This window comes from Vicia villosa, linkage group LG7 (assembly GCF_029867415.1).
Source record: "Vicia villosa cultivar HV-30 ecotype Madison, WI linkage group LG7, Vvil1.0, whole genome shotgun sequence".
In the NCBI taxonomy this organism is placed as follows: Eukaryota; Viridiplantae; Streptophyta; class Magnoliopsida; order Fabales; family Fabaceae; genus Vicia; species Vicia villosa.
The window spans coordinates 130695199-130711883 of record NC_081186.1 but is presented as its reverse complement, the minus strand read 5'-3'; the positions used below and the strand labels follow the sequence as shown (position 1 = coordinate 130711883).

At 42.1% G+C, this 16685-nt stretch overlaps 2 protein-coding genes across 2 annotated transcripts; both read left to right on the top strand.

Moving 5' to 3' along the window:
- The first annotated feature begins 2342 nt into the window (after window positions 1-2342).
- LOC131620195 (uncharacterized) lies at window positions 2343-3738 on the top strand. Its single transcript, XM_058891200.1, has 2 exons — window positions 2343-3599; window positions 3715-3738. The coding sequence occupies exons 1-2, from the start codon at window positions 2343-2345 to the stop codon at window positions 3736-3738; spliced, it is 1281 nt and encodes a 426-aa protein (XP_058747183.1).
- Window positions 3739-9106: 5368 nt separating this feature from the next.
- Window positions 9107-12408, top strand: LOC131620193 (uncharacterized). Its single transcript, XM_058891199.1, has 4 exons — window positions 9107-10528; window positions 11069-11668; window positions 11828-12155; window positions 12224-12408. Exons 1-4 carry the CDS (start codon window positions 9107-9109, stop codon window positions 12406-12408), a joined length of 2535 nt encoding a protein of 844 aa, XP_058747182.1.
- Window positions 12409-16685: the final 4277 nt, after the last annotated feature.

The following is a 16685-nucleotide window of genomic DNA, read 5'->3' as shown; positions in this document are numbered from 1 at the left end:
CTTTTGGGTTAAAGAGTCAATTAGTAATAGAGAAGGGGCATTATGGTCTTATCACCACTTAATTAGACTTAGGACTTGTTTGGTCCCTCACTCTTTTACTTGGCCAATTCAGAATTGTGGAATAGAAGTGAAAGAGAGAGAAGCGTGGAATAGAAGGAGAAGAGGGGGAAGCCATCATCATCTTCAAGCTTTGCATGAACCAAGACCCAACCTCAACCTCTGATTTTCGTCCTCATTCCTGCTCCAGCTTCATCATCTTCATCTAAGGTGAGTCCCTAGATAGAAAATGGGGTTTTGATTCAATTGGGAACTTTTGGGGTTTAAGGGTTTTGAGAGATTATGCCCAAATTCTTGCTAATAACATGTTTTAATGTTGTTTATCACTTGTTTATACTATGTGATGGCTGGATATATCTTTAATTCGTGCATGCAGGTGGATTTAAGGGGTTAGGGTACCCTAGGACAGAACTAATGAGTTATGCGTTTTTCTGCATCTGCTATGGTCCGCTGAGCGGACTAAGGCCGCTGAGCGGATGCTGAGCATTTTTCCAGAAATTCGCAATCCCGCTGAGCGGACCCACCCAGGCCGCTAAGCGGAGAATGCTGTTTGCAGAAAATAATTATCGCGAGGCCGCTAAGCGACGCGAGGCCGCTAAGCGGAGGAACAGTTGGGGTTCGCCACTGGAAAGCCCGCTTACAGCCCGCTAAGCGGCCAGTGCTGAGCAGAATTTTATTTTCTTTCCCTAAGAGCAGTTTTGGTTCCTAATTTGTAACCAAACTCCTTCTTAATTATTAGTATGCATATGTACGTTTGATGAGTAGTATTTTATAGCACATGTTAACCTTGTTTCCGTTTGGCTACTCATGATTGAATATTATACGTAACGTAGATATGCTATCCAACAATTTTTGTCTATTCATTTAAGATTAAATATGAATAATATGATAATAAGATGACACAATATGTGTGGTGTCCGATGTTTCGGTTAAACATTCGGATTGAATTGCCTTGTGTGACTTTACGCTTGTTATGCGTGTGTATGCATGAATCGAAGCGGGCCAGGGGCTAGGTTGATTTATGACTCGGACTCTATGATCAATGAGTCGTCCCGGGCTTTGTGATCAATGGGACAGCCCTGATCGTGGATCGATGGGCTCACACCTGAGCTACCGTTGTAGTGTGCTTGTGAGGGTCTGGAGGCTTTCCCACTTGGAGTTAACACACTTGCGTGCTCGGTATGGTGGGGTTATGTAACCACGTAGGTTAACACATAATCCGTAACTCACCTCTAGTGAAGTCAAGTAGACTACACACTAGGCTTTCGCCCGATGGGCTCATGTGTTAAGATGGCGTGTTGTACTTGATGTCAACACACGTGCGTAAAGGTGGCTATTGGGACAATGACGCCCTTTCGGCTAAGGTCATCTCGCGGCCAATTAGGCTTGTGCGAACCCATTTAACCATTCTTGCAGTGTGCTTGTACAAGTCTCTTGACATTAGACATGGGTGTAACTCATCGATGGTGTGTTCTATAACCTAGTCGAGGCATTAACGCGCTTCTTGATTCCCCGTATGTGGATACGGGTTTTGCATACTTGTTTGTGATGTACATGTGATAGGAGGAGTCCTATGGTGGACGACTCCTTGTTTTCTCCGTGTTTGTACCGGTTGTGAGATTAAACCCCGAACCAATGGTGGATTCGGTCTTGATGCATGTACCCTGTAGATCCGAGTGGACTAATAGGATAGGCGGACTCACTGAGATTTAGTAATCTCATCCCATTCCAATTTTATCTTTTTCAGGTGGTTCAAGGCAAGATCGTGGCAAAGGCAAGGAGGATTAGTCCTTTGGCGTTGTTGCTAGACATTATCTTTTATTCGCATTTTGTGCTTTTGTAGTACCTTGTTGGATATTGTACTATTTTGGATGTATTATCATTTTGGCCATGATACATTCGGCTTTTGTACTTCGTGCTTGTGATGTTTTTATTATCTTTCCGCTGCGACATTATGTAATCGTTGTCTTTATGGAACCATCTTTAATACTTTATGCATATTATTCTAGACAAATATGTGTGGGGTGTTACAATTGGTATCAGAGCAGGTGGATTCTCGGATTTGCTAAAGACACATCATAATGCAGTACAATTCTGCCTCATATGTGTATAGCCGGCATGATTCCGTATGTCTTACCTATGGCATTGATCCTGATCTACTTAATTTCGTGTGTAGGACAGACAGGGAGATGGCTGAGCAACGCAGAGGTCCCGGAAGGCCTAGAACTAGGAATGTGGAACCCGAGCAAGCAGCTGGGAATGCAGGCGTACCTTGGCAACAGATAATGCAACAGATGCAGCAGCAGAATCAGATGATGATGCAGATGATGCAGGGTATGCAGGGACAACAACCTCCTGCTCCAGTTCCTGTTCCACAAGCTCCAGCAGGGCCAGATTTTTGTGCTTTCTTCAGAATGGATCCTCCAGAGTTTGCAGGTGGCTTAGACCCGGTGGTAGCTCTTGATTGGTTGGCTAGTATGGAGAGGATATTCCAGGCAATCCAGTGTAATGAAGAAGAGAAAGTAATCTTTGCTACGCAGAAGATGAAGGGACCGACTCTTAGGTGGTGGAATACCGCATCTACCTATTTCACTACTCAGGAGATCCCTAAGGATTGGCATCATTTTAAGGCGGCATTTCTGGAGAAGTATTTTCCTAACAGTGTTCGGACCCAGAGAGAAAGAGAATTCCAAAACTTTAAGCAAGGCAACTTGTCTGTTTCTGAGTATGCTGAGAAGTTTGAAGACATGGCTGATTACTCGCGGCAGGCTGTCTATGCCCCTGATGAGTTATGGAAGATTGATCAATTCTTGATGGGTTTGAGGGCTGATATTGCTCATAGTGTATCCCAGAGGGAGTTCATTACTTATGCTGAATGTTTGAGACAATGCTATGTTGCGGAGAATAGTTTGAAGAGGGTTCAAGAGGAGAGGAACCAGGACAGAACTAATTTCAGAGAGCAAGGAAGATCGGGCCAGCACCTAAAGCCCCGTAACTCTCCATCAAAGAAGAAACAATGCTATGGTGACCAATCCAATCGACACCCTTATTGTGACAAATGTAAAAGAAGACACCCTGGGGATTGCAAGCCCACTTCAGTGACTTGTTATGAGTGTGGCGAGCAAGGTCACATATCTATGTATTGTCCCAAGAAGAAAACTCAGGAGAAGACCACAGGTCGCGTCTATACCTTGGATGCAAGAAAGGCCAAAGGAAACAACAACCTCATTGCGGGTACGTGTTATGTAAACAACCAACCTTTATGTGTTTTAGTTGATTGCGGAGCTACGCATTCTTTTATCTCTACCGAGTGTGTTTACCGACTTGGTTTGGAAGTTACTCCCTTACCCGACCCTATGGTCATTTCTTCAGCCACGGACGATACAGTGGAAGCTCGACTGATTTGTAAAGATTGTGCAGTGTCTTTTAATGGTCGTGACTTCCCGATCGATCTAATTTGTTTACCCCTCAAGAGACTTGATGTCATTCTCGGAATGGATTGGTTGTCTCCTAACTCGGTGTATATTGGTTTCAAGGAGAAGGCAATATTCATTCCTGCAAAAGAAATCAATTCCGATGATGCAATTGCCAAGTTGATAGAAGGTACGATCAGCGCGGTTAACCATCTCTTTTCCCAAGAAAGATCTTTTCTTTTAGTTCTTTCCAAGGAACCATCTGTAAGAATGGCATTGTCAGAGATTCCAGTGGTGTGCGAATTTCCTGATGTGTTTCCTGAGGATATCACTTCTCTTCCTCCGGAAAGGGAAGCGGAATTCTCCATTGATCTTGTTCCTGGTACTTCCCCAGTTTCCATCACTCCATATAGGATGTCTCCTATTGAACTCAGAGAACTGAAGAACCAGTTAGAAGAACTTTTAGCTAAGCATTTTATTCAGCCCAGTGTTTCTCCATGGGGAGCTCCTGTTCTTTTGGTAAAGAAGAAAGACGAAAGTATGCGCTTGTGCATCGATTATCGTCAGCTGAATAAAGTTACCATAAAGAACAAATACCCCTTACCACGAATTGATGACCTCCTAGATCAGTTGAAAGGAGCCAGTGTGTTCTCGAAGATTGATCTCAGGTTAGGGTATCATCATATTCGGGTAAAGAGCTCAGATGTGCCTAAGACTGCATTCAGGACTCGGTATGGACATTACGAGTTTTTAGTTATGCCTTTCGGTGTGACTAATGCTCTGGCGGTTTTCATGGATTACATGAATCGAATCTTTCAACCATACCTGGATCAGTTTGTGGTGATCTTCATCGATGATATCTTGGTATATTCTCGTTCTCCCGAAGAACATGAGGAGCATTTGCGGATTGTGTTGTCTACTCTTCGAGAGAAACGATTGTACGCAAAGTTCAGTAAGTGTGAATTTTGGATATCCGAAGTAAGTTTCCTTGGTCACGTCATCTCTGGGGGAGGCGTGGCAGTGGACCCTTCTAAAGTAGAAGCGGTGGTGAATTGGGATCGACCGAAGAGTGTGACAGAAGTCAGAAGCTTCCTAGGGTTGGCAGGCTATTATCGGAGATTTATTATGGGATTTGCTAAGTTAGCACTACCATTGACAAAGCTCACTCGAAAGGAAGTTGCCTTTGAATGGGATTCCGAATGCGAACAGAGTTTTCAGAAGCTTAAGCGGAAGTTGACTACTGTACCCGTGTTAGTAATTCCAGACCCAAACCAATCATATGAAGTATTCTGTGATGCTTCTAAGAAGGGCTTGGGTGGGGTATTGATGCAAGACGGTCAAGTTGTGGCTTATGCATCTCGACAATTGAGACCTCATGAAGAGAACTATCCTACCCATGATCTGGAACTTGCTGCAATAGTCTTTGCACTCAAGGTATGGCGACACTACTTGTATGGAGTTCACTTTGAGATGTTCAGTGATCATAAAAGCTTGAAGTACCTTTTTGATCAGAAAGAGTTGAACATGCGACAAAGGAGATGGATGGAGTATCTTAAAGATTATGATTTCGAATTGAAATACCATCCAGGAAAGGCTAATAAAGTAGCAGATGCCTTAAGTAGGAAGGAATTTCGGATTGCAGAGTTGATGATGTTAGAGTATGGATTATTAGAGAAGTTTCGAAATCTCAACCTCCAGTTCGTTTGGACACCTAATGGTATACTAATTAGTAACTTGAGTATTCAGAACGAACTGCGAGAGAGGATTCGGGTGACTCAAGGATGTGACGAGCAATTGCAAGCAAGTGAGAACTTACCCGATTTCACTAGAGCACCTGACGGAATCCTTTTGTTTAAGAGAAGGATGTGTATACCTAATGATTTAGAACTGAAGCGTTTGATTCTCGATGAAGCCCACAAGAGTAAATTTCTATTCATCCTGGATCGACCAAAATGTATCAAGATTTGAAGAAAGACTTCTGGTGGCCAGGAATGAAGAAGGAGATTGCAGAATATGTGGCACAGTGTCCTATCTGCCAACAGGTTAAGATTGAACATCAGCGACCAGGCGGAATGTTGCAGCCGTTGGAGATACCTGTGTGGAAGTGGGATTCTATCTCCATGGACTTTATTGTGGGATTACCTCGTGCTCGAGGCGGATATGATTCTATATAGGTAATAGTGGACAGGTTGACTAAGTCTGCTCACTTTTTGCCTGTAAAGACGACTCTCAAGGTGATACATCTCGCGAGACTTTTCATAGCGGAGATTGTGCGGTTACATGGTGTGCCATCCAGTATAGTGTCTGATCGAGATCCAAAGTTCACTTCAAGATTCTGGAAGGCGTTCCATAAGGAAATGGGGACTAGACTGGATATGAGTACTTCTAATCATCCTCAAACTGACGGACAAACGGAAAGAACCATTCAGACGATTGAAGATATGTTAAGAGCTTGTATTCTGGAAGAAGGTGGGAGTTGGAAAGATCATTTACCCTTGGTAGAGTTCGCATATAATAACAGTTACCATGCCAGTTTGGGTATGGCTCCCTATGAGGCTCTATATGGGAGAAAGTGTCGATCTCCTGCGTGTTGGGCTGAAGTGGGAGAAAAGAGTATTCTTGGACCGGAAATTATACAAGAGACCACTGAGAAGGTCAAAGTGATTCAAGATAACCTTAAGAAAGCTCAAAACCGACAGAAAAATTATGCGGACAAGCGAAGGAGGCCTTTGGAATTCGATGTTGGAGACCACATGTATTTGAAGGTTACCCCGAGATTAAGATTGGGAGACCGTTCAAAATGCGCAAGCTTAGTCCGAGATATGTGGGACCATACCAGATTTTGAGTCGGGTGGGCGAAGTGGCTTATCAGTTGGCATTGCCACCTTCACTATCCGAGCTGCATGATGTGTTCCATGTATCTTAGCTCCGAAGGTTCGTGCCTGACGCTTTTCACCCTATCCTCCCGGACTCTGTTGAAGTAGAACCAGATCTCTCCTATGATCCCAACCTTGCGGTATTTTGGAGTATGCTAGCAAGTCTCTAAGGAACAAAGAGATACCTCTCGTAAAAGTGTTGTCAGGCCAAGATGCGTCTTGAGGAAGCTACATGGGAGCTTGAGTCAGAGATGCGGGAATCCTACCCTCACTTGTTCTGGTAAGTTCGAATTCGAGGGCGAATTCTAATTAAGGGGGGAGAATGTAATGCCCGGTATCATACTTAATTCAATAATTGTTATTAGTTATCTTGTACAAATATTGGATAAGAATAATACATATTACTATAATTGGCTTGCTTTTGGGTTAAAGAGTCAATTAGTAATAGAGAAGGGGCATTATGGTCTTATCACCACTTAATTAGACTTAGGACTTGTTTGGTCCCTCACTCTTTTACTTGGCCAATTCAGAATTGTGGAATAGAAGTGAAAGAGAGAGAAGCGTGGAATAGAAGGAGAAGAGGGGGAAGCCATCATCATCTTCAAGCTTTGCATGAACCAAGACCCAACCTCAACCTCTGATTTTCGTCCTCATTCCTGCTCCAGCTTCATCATCTTCATCTAAGGTGAGTCCCTAGATAGAAAATGGGGTTTTGATTCAATTGGGAACTTTTGGGGTTTAAGGGTTTTGAGAGATTATGCCCAAATTCTTGCTAATAACATGTTTTAATGTTGTTTATCACTTGTTTATACTATGTGATGGCTGGATATATCTTTAATTCGTGCATACAGGTGGATTTAAGGGGTTAGGGTACCCTAGGACAGAACTAATGAGTTATGCGTTTTTCTGCATCTGCTATGGTCCGCTGAGCGGACTAAGGCCGCTGAGCGGATGCTGAGCATTTTTCCAGAAATTCGCAATCCCGCTGAGCGGACCCACCCAGGCCGCTAAGCGGAGAATGCTGTTTGCAGAAAATAATTATCGCGAGGCCGCTAAGCGACGCGAGGCCGCTAAGCGGAGGAACAGTTGGGGTTCGCCACTGGAAAGCCCGCTTACAGCCCGCTAAGCGGCCAGTGCTGAGCAGAATTTTATTTTCTTTCCCTAAGAGCAGTTTTGGTTCCTAATTTGTAACCAAACTCCTTCTTAATTATTAGTATGCATATGTACGTCTGATGAGTAGTATTTTATAGCACATGTTAACCTTGTTTCCGTTTGGCTACTCATGATTGAATATTATACGTAACGTAGATATGCTATCCAACAATTTTTGTCTATTCATTTAAGATTAAATATGAATAATATGATAATAAGATGACACAATATGTGTGGTGTCCGATGTTTCGGTTAAACATTCGGATTGAATTGCCTTGTGTGACTTTACGCTTGTTATGCGTGTGTATGCATGAATCGAAGCGGGCCAGGGGCTAGGTTGATTTATGACTCGGACTCTATGATCAATGAGTCGTCCCGGGCTTTGTGATCAATGGGACAGCCCTGATCGTGGATCGATGGGCTCACACCTGAGCTACCGTTGTAGTGTGCTTGTGAGGGTCTGGAGGCTTTCCCACTTGGAGTTAACACACTTGCGTGCTCGGTATGGTGGGGTTATGTAACCACGTAGGTTAACACATAATCCGTAACTCACCTCTAGTGAAGTCAAGTAGACTACACACTAGGCTTTCGCCCGATGGGCTCATGTGTTAAGATGGCGTGTTGTACTTGATGTCAACACACGTGCGTAAAGGTGGCTATTGGGACAATGACGCCCTTTCGGCTAAGGTCATCTCGCGGCCAATTAGGCTTGTGCGAACCCATTTAACCATTCTTGCAGTGTGCTTGTACAAGTCTCTTGACATTAGACATGGGTGTAACTCATCGATGGTGTGTTCTATAACCTAGTCGAGGCATTAACGCGCTTCTTGATTCCCCGTATGTGGATACGGGTTTTGCATACTTGTTTGTGATGTACATGTGATAGGAGGAGTCCTATGGTGGACGACTCCTTGTTTTCTCCGTGTTTGTACCGGTTGTGAGATTAAACCCCGAACCAATGGTGGATTCGGTCTTGATGCATGTACCCTGTAGATCCGAGTGGACTAATAGGATAGGCGGACTCACTGAGATTTAGTAATCTCATCCCATTCCAATTTTATCTTTTTCAGGTGGTTCAAGGCAAGATCGTGGCAAAGGCAAGGAGGATTAGTCCTTTGGCGTTGTTGCTAGACATTATCTTTTATTCGCATTTTGTGCTTTTGTAGTACCTTGTTGGATATTGTACTATTTTGGATGTATTATCATTTTGGCCATGATACATTCGGCTTTTGTACTTCGTGCTTGTGATGTTTTTATTATCTTTCCGCTGCGACATTATGTAATCGTTGTCTTTATGGAACCATCTTTAATACTTTATGCATATTATTCTAGACAAATATGTGTGGGGTGTTACAATTGGTATCAGAGCAGGTGGATTCTCGGATTTGCTAAAGACACATCATAATGCAGTACAATTCTGCCTCATATGTGTATAGCCGGCATGATTCCGTATGTCTTACCTATGGCATTGATCCTGATCTACTTAATTTCGTGTGTAGGACAGACAGGGAGATGGCTGAGCAACGCAGAGGTCCCGGAAGGCCTAGAACTAGGAATGTGGAACCCGAGCAAGCAGCTGGGAATGCAGGCGTACCTTGGCAACAGATAATGCAACAGATGCAGCAGCAGAATCAGATGATGATGCAGATGATGCAGGGTATGCAGGGACAACAACCTCCTGCTCCAGTTCCTGTTCCACAAGCTCCAGCAGGGCCAGATTTTTGTGCTTTCTTCAGAATGGATCCTCCAGAGTTTGCAGGTGGCTTAGACCCGGTGGTAGCTCTTGATTGGTTGGCTAGTATGGAGAGGATATTCCAGGCAATCCAGTGTAATGAAGAAGAGAAAGTAATCTTTGCTACGCAGAAGATGAAGGGACCGACTCTTAGGTGGTGGAATACCGCATCTACCTATTTCACTACTCAGGAGATCCCTAAGGATTGGCATCATTTTAAGGCGGCATTTCTGGAGAAGTATTTTCCTAACAGTGTTCGGACCCAGAGAGAAAGAGAATTCCAAAACTTTAAGCAAGGCAACTTGTCTGTTTCTGAGTATGCTGAGAAGTTTGAAGACATGGCTGATTACTCGCGGCAGGCTGTCTATGCCCCTGATGAGTTATGGAAGATTGATCAATTCTTGATGGGTTTGAGGGCTGATATTGCTCATAGTGTATCCCAGAGGGAGTTCATTACTTATGCTGAATGTTTGAGACAATGCTATGTTGCGGAGAATAGTTTGAAGAGGGTTCAAGAGGAGAGGAACCAGGACAGAACTAATTTCAGAGAGCAAGGAAGATCGGGCCAGCACCTAAAGCCCCGTAACTCTCCATCAAAGAAGAAACAATGCTATGGTGACCAATCCAATCGACACCCTTATTGTGACAAATGTAAAAGAAGACACCCTGGGGATTGCAAGCCCACTTCAGTGACTTGTTATGAGTGTGGCGAGCAAGGTCACATATCTATGTATTGTCCCAAGAAGAAAACTCAGGAGAAGACCACAGGTCGCGTCTATACCTTGGATGCAAGAAAGGCCAAAGGAAACAACAACCTCATTGCGGGTACGTGTTATGTAAACAACCAACCTTTATGTGTTTTAGTTGATTGCGGAGCTACGCATTCTTTTATCTCTACCGAGTGTGTTTACCGACTTGGTTTGGAAGTTACTCCCTTACCCGACCCTATGGTCATTTCTTCAGCCACGGACGATACAGTGGAAGCTCGACTGATTTGTAAAGATTGTGCAGTGTCTTTTAATGGTCGTGACTTCCCGATCGATCTAATTTGTTTACCCCTCAAGAGACTTGATGTCATTCTCGGAATGGATTGGTTGTCTCCTAACTCGGTGTATATTGGTTTCAAGGAGAAGGCAATATTCATTCCTGCAAAAGAAATCAATTCCGATGATGCAATTGCCAAGTTGATAGAAGGTACGATCAGCGCGGTTAACCATCTCTTTTCCCAAGAAAGATCTTTTCTTTTAGTTCTTTCCAAGGAACCATCTGTAAGAATGGCATTGTCAGAGATTCCAGTGGTGTGCGAATTTCCTGATGTGTTTCCTGAGGATATCACTTCTCTTCCTCCGGAAAGGGAAGCGGAATTCTCCATTGATCTTGTTCCTGGTACTTCCCCAGTTTCCATCACTCCATATAGGATGTCTCCTATTGAACTCAGAGAACTGAAGAACCAGTTAGAAGAACTTTTAGCTAAGCATTTTATTCAGCCCAGTGTTTCTCCATGGGGAGCTCCTGTTCTTTTGGTAAAGAAGAAAGACGAAAGTATGCGCTTGTGCATCGATTATCGTCAGCTGAATAAAGTTACCATAAAGAACAAATACCCCTTACCACGAATTGATGACCTCCTAGATCAGTTGAAAGGAGCCAGTGTGTTCTCGAAGATTGATCTCAGGTTAGGGTATCATCATATTCGGGTAAAGAGCTCAGATGTGCCTAAGACTGCATTCAGGACTCGGTATGGACATTACGAGTTTTTAGTTATGCCTTTCGGTGTGACTAATGCTCTGGCGGTTTTCATGGATTACATGAATCGAATCTTTCAACCATACCTGGATCAGTTTGTGGTGATCTTCATCGATGATATCTTGGTATATTCTCGTTCTCCCGAAGAACATGAGGAGCATTTGCGGATTGTGTTGTCTACTCTTCGAGAGAAACGATTGTACGCAAAGTTCAGTAAGTGTGAATTTTGGATATCCGAAGTAAGTTTCCTTGGTCACGTCATCTCTGGGGGAGGCGTGGCAGTGGACCCTTCTAAAGTAGAAGCGGTGGTGAATTGGGATCGACCGAAGAGTGTGACAGAAGTCAGAAGCTTCCTAGGGTTGGCAGGCTATTATCGGAGATTTATTATGGGATTTGCTAAGTTAGCACTACCATTGACAAAGCTCACTCGAAAGGAAGTTGCCTTTGAATGGGATTCCGAATGCGAACAGAGTTTTCAGAAGCTTAAGCGGAAGTTGACTACTGTACCCGTGTTAGTAATTCCAGACCCAAACCAATCATATGAAGTATTCTGTGATGCTTCTAAGAAGGGCTTGGGTGGGGTATTGATGCAAGACGGTCAAGTTGTGGCTTATGCATCTCGACAATTGAGACCTCATGAAGAGAACTATCCTACCCATGATCTGGAACTTGCTGCAATAGTCTTTGCACTCAAGGTATGGCGACACTACTTGTATGGAGTTCACTTTGAGATGTTCAGTGATCATAAAAGCTTGAAGTACCTTTTTGATCAGAAAGAGTTGAACATGCGACAAAGGAGATGGATGGAGTATCTTAAAGATTATGATTTCGAATTGAAATACCATCCAGGAAAGGCTAATAAAGTAGCAGATGCCTTAAGTAGGAAGGAATTTCGGATTGCAGAGTTGATGATGTTAGAGTATGGATTATTAGAGAAGTTTCGAAATCTCAACCTCCAGTTCGTTTGGACACCTAATGGTATACTAATTAGTAACTTGAGTATTCAGAACGAACTGCGAGAGAGGATTCGGGTGACTCAAGGATGTGACGAGCAATTGCAAGCAAGTGAGAACTTACCCGATTTCACTAGAGCACCTGACGGAATCCTTTTGTTTAAGAGAAGGATGTGTATACCTAATGATTTAGAACTGAAGCGTTTGATTCTCGATGAAGCCCACAAGAGTAAATTTCTATTCATCCTGGATCGACCAAAATGTATCAAGATTTGAAGAAAGACTTCTGGTGGCCAGGAATGAAGAAGGAGATTGCAGAATATGTGGCACAGTGTCCTATCTGCCAACAGGTTAAGATTGAACATCAGCGACCAGGCGGAATGTTGCAGCCGTTGGAGATACCTGTGTGGAAGTGGGATTCTATCTCCATGGACTTTATTGTGGGATTACCTCGTGCTCGAGGCGGATATGATTCTATATAGGTAATAGTGGACAGGTTGACTAAGTCTGCTCACTTTTTGCCTGTAAAGACGACTCTCAAGGTGATACATCTCGCGAGACTTTTCATAGCGGAGATTGTGCGGTTACATGGTGTGCCATCCAGTATAGTGTCTGATCGAGATCCAAAGTTCACTTCAAGATTCTGGAAGGCGTTCCATAAGGAAATGGGGACTAGACTGGATATGAGTACTTCTAATCATCCTCAAACTGACGGACAAACGGAAAGAACCATTCAGACGATTGAAGATATGTTAAGAGCTTGTATTCTGGAAGAAGGTGGGAGTTGGAAAGATCATTTACCCTTGGTAGAGTTCGCATATAATAACAGTTACCATGCCAGTTTGGGTATGGCTCCCTATGAGGCTCTATATGGGAGAAAGTGTCGATCTCCTGCGTGTTGGGCTGAAGTGGGAGAAAAGAGTATTCTTGGACCGGAAATTATACAAGAGACCACTGAGAAGGTCAAAGTGATTCAAGATAACCTTAAGAAAGCTCAAAACCGACAGAAAAATTATGCGGACAAGCGAAGGAGGCCTTTGGAATTCGATGTTGGAGACCACATGTATTTGAAGGTTACCCCGAGATTAAGATTGGGAGACCGTTCAAAATGCGCAAGCTTAGTCCGAGATATGTGGGACCATACCAGATTTTGAGTCGGGTGGGCGAAGTGGCTTATCAGTTGGCATTGCCACCTTCACTATCCGAGCTGCATGATGTGTTCCATGTATCTTAGCTCCGAAGGTTCGTGCCTGACGCTTTTCACCCTATCCTCCCGGACTCTGTTGAAGTAGAACCAGATCTCTCCTATGATCCCAACCTTGCGGTATTTTGGAGTATGCTAGCAAGTCTCTAAGGAACAAAGAGATACCTCTCGTAAAAGTGTTGTCAGGCCAAGATGCGTCTTGAGGAAGCTACATGGGAGCTTGAGTCAGAGATGCGGGAATCCTACCCTCACTTGTTCTGGTAAGTTCGAATTCGAGGGCGAATTCTAATTAAGGGGGGAGAATGTAATGCCCGGTATCATACTTAATTCAATAATTGTTATTAGTTATCTTGTACAAATATTGGATAAGAATAATACATATTACTATAATTGGCTTGCTTTTGGGTTAAAGAGTCAATTAGTAATAGAGAAGGGGCATTATGGTCTTATCACCACTTAATTAGACTTAGGACTTGTTTGGTCCCTCACTCTTTTACTTGGCCAATTCAGAATTGTGGAATAGAAGTGAAAGAGAGAGAAGCGTGGAATAGAAGGAGAAGAGGGGGAAGCCATCATCATCTTCAAGCTTTGCATGAACCAAGACCCAACCTCAACCTCTGATTTTCGTCCTCATTCCTGCTCCAGCTTCATCATCTTCATCTAAGGTGAGTCCCTAGATAGAAAATGGGGTTTTGATTCAATTGGGAACTTTTGGGGTTTAAGGGTTTTGAGAGATTATGCCCAAATTCTTGCTAATAACATGTTTTAATGTTGTTTATCACTTGTTTATACTATGTGCTGGTTGGATATATCTTTAATTCGTGCATGCAGGTGGATTTAAGGGGTTAGGGTACCCTAGGACAGAACTGATGAGTTCTGCGTTTTTCTGCATCTGCTATGGTCCGCTGAGCAGACTAAGGCCGCTGAGCGGATGCTGAGCATTTTTCCAGAAATTCGCAATCCCGCTGAGCGGACCCACCCAGGCCGCTAAGCGAAGAATGCTGTTTGCAGAAAATAATTATCGCGAGGCCGCTAAGCGGAGGAACAGTTGGGGTTCGCCACTGGAAAGCCCGCTTACAGCCCGCTAAGCGGCCAGTGCTGAGAAGAATTTTATTTTCTTTCCCTAAGAGCAGTTTTGGTTCCTAATTTGTAACCAAACTCCTTCTTAATTATTAGTATGCATATGTACGTCTAATGAGTAGTATTTTATAGCACATGTTAACCTTGTTTCCGTTTGGCTACTCATGATTGAATATTATACGTAACGTAGATATGCTATCCAACAATTTTTGTCTATTCATTTGAGATTAAATATGAATAATATGATGATAAGATGACACAATATGTGTGGTGTCCGATGTTTCGGTTAAACATTCGGATTGAATTGCCTTGTGTGACTTTACGCTTGTTATGCGTGTGTATGCATGAATCGAAGCGGGCCAGGGGCTAGGTTGATTTATGACTCGGACTCTGTGATCAATGAGTCATCCCGGGCTTTGTGATCAATGGGACAGCCTTGATCGTGGATCGATGGGCTCACACCTGAGCTACCGTTGCAGTGTTCCTGTGAGGGTCTGGAGGCTTTCCCACTTGGAGTTAACACACTTGCGTGCTCGGTATGGTGGGGTTATGTAACCACGTAGGTTAACATATAATCGGTAACTCACCTCTAGTGAAGTCAAGTAGACTATACACTAGGCTTTCGCCCGATGGGCTCATGTGTTAAGATGGCGTGTTGTACTTGATGTCAACACACGTGCGTAAAGGTGGCTATTGGGACAATGACGCCCTTTCGGCTAAGGTCATCTCGCGGCCAATTAGGCTTGTGCGAACCCATTTAACCATTCTTGCAGTGTGCTTGTACAAGTCTCTTGACATTAGACATGGGTGTAACTCATCGAGGGTGTGTTCTATAACCTAGTCGAGGCATTAACGCGCTTCTTGATTCCCCGTATGTGGATACGGGTTTTGCATACTTGTTTGTGATGTACATGTGATAGGAGGAGTCCTATGGTGGACGACTCCTTGTTTTCTCCGTGTTTGTACCGGTTGTGAGATTAAACCCCGAACCAATGGTGGATTCGGTCTTGATGCATGTACCCTGTAGATCCGAGTGGACTAATATGATAGGCGGACTCACTAGGATTTAGTAATCTCATCCCATTCCAATTTTTTCTTTTTCAGGTGGTTCAAGGCAAGATCGTGGCAAAGGCAAGGCGGATTAGTCCTTTGGCGTTGTTGCTAGACATTATCTTTTATTCGCATTTTGTGCTTTTGTAGTACCTTGTTGGATATTGTACTATTTTGGATGTATTATCATTTTGGCCATGATACATTTGGCTTTTGTACTTCGTGCTTGTGATGTTTTTATTATCTTTCCGCTGCGACATTATGTAATCGTTGTCTTTATGGAACCATCTTTAATACTTTATGCATATTATTCTAGACAAATATGTGTGGGGTCTTACAAATATAATAATAAAAAATAAAAGGTGAAAAGTGAAAAAGTAAAAAGTGAGTTGAAAAGTGAAAATTGAGTTGGAAAAAATCAACTAAGACATTTTTTGCCCCCAAATTATTAATTTAGACTAAGATAACAAAAGAGTATTTTTGTGATTTCCATAACAACAAGTTTTCTTATATTATAGATTATTATTATTATTATTATTATTATTATTATTATTATTATTATTATTATTAATTGAAAATTTTATATTATTGATATTATTATTAATATTGATGAATGAATATTATACTACTATTATTATTCTGAATCTATTATTTTTATAAAAAAAATTATAGCCGTGGCTCAATATAATATTATTGTTTTTGTTTTTATAATTATTATGATTATAATTATTTTGATTTATTATTTTCAATAATAACTTTTATTTAGAGATTTTTAATAGTAGTAATTGAATATTATATGATTATTATATATTATTATTATTTTTAATAGTTGTAGATGGATATTATATTATTTTTATTATTATTATTTTATTATTATATATTATTTATATTATTATAATTATATTTATATATTATCAAATTTAATCAAATTTTCAGTAATTTTGTTGTTTGGTATCTCTATGTTATACTTTGCATCAAAAATTTTTTCAATAATTTTGTATAATTTAAACTTGAATATTGTTATTGTAACACCCCATACATAACTGACTAGTATATTATGCATGAAACGTTAAAAATTGATATTTGAGTACATATAAAAGCCAAGATACAAGATGATCCATATAAAATACAACATGAAATTCTAATAAAGATTACAAAACATGTGTCTTCAATGGATCTGCACAGCGGAAAATGAGACCTGACGAGGTCTCCGAGCCATCACCATTTCAAAATCTTTAGTCCAACCTGCTACTGATCAAACACTACTAAACTGTACCTGAAAAAGATAAGTTGATTGGGGTGAGATTACTAAATCTCAGTGAGTCCTCCTATCCTATGGGTCCACTCGGTTCTACAGGGTACATGCATCAACAAAACCAAATCCACCATTGATTCGGGGTTATCCTCACATCCAGTACACATACG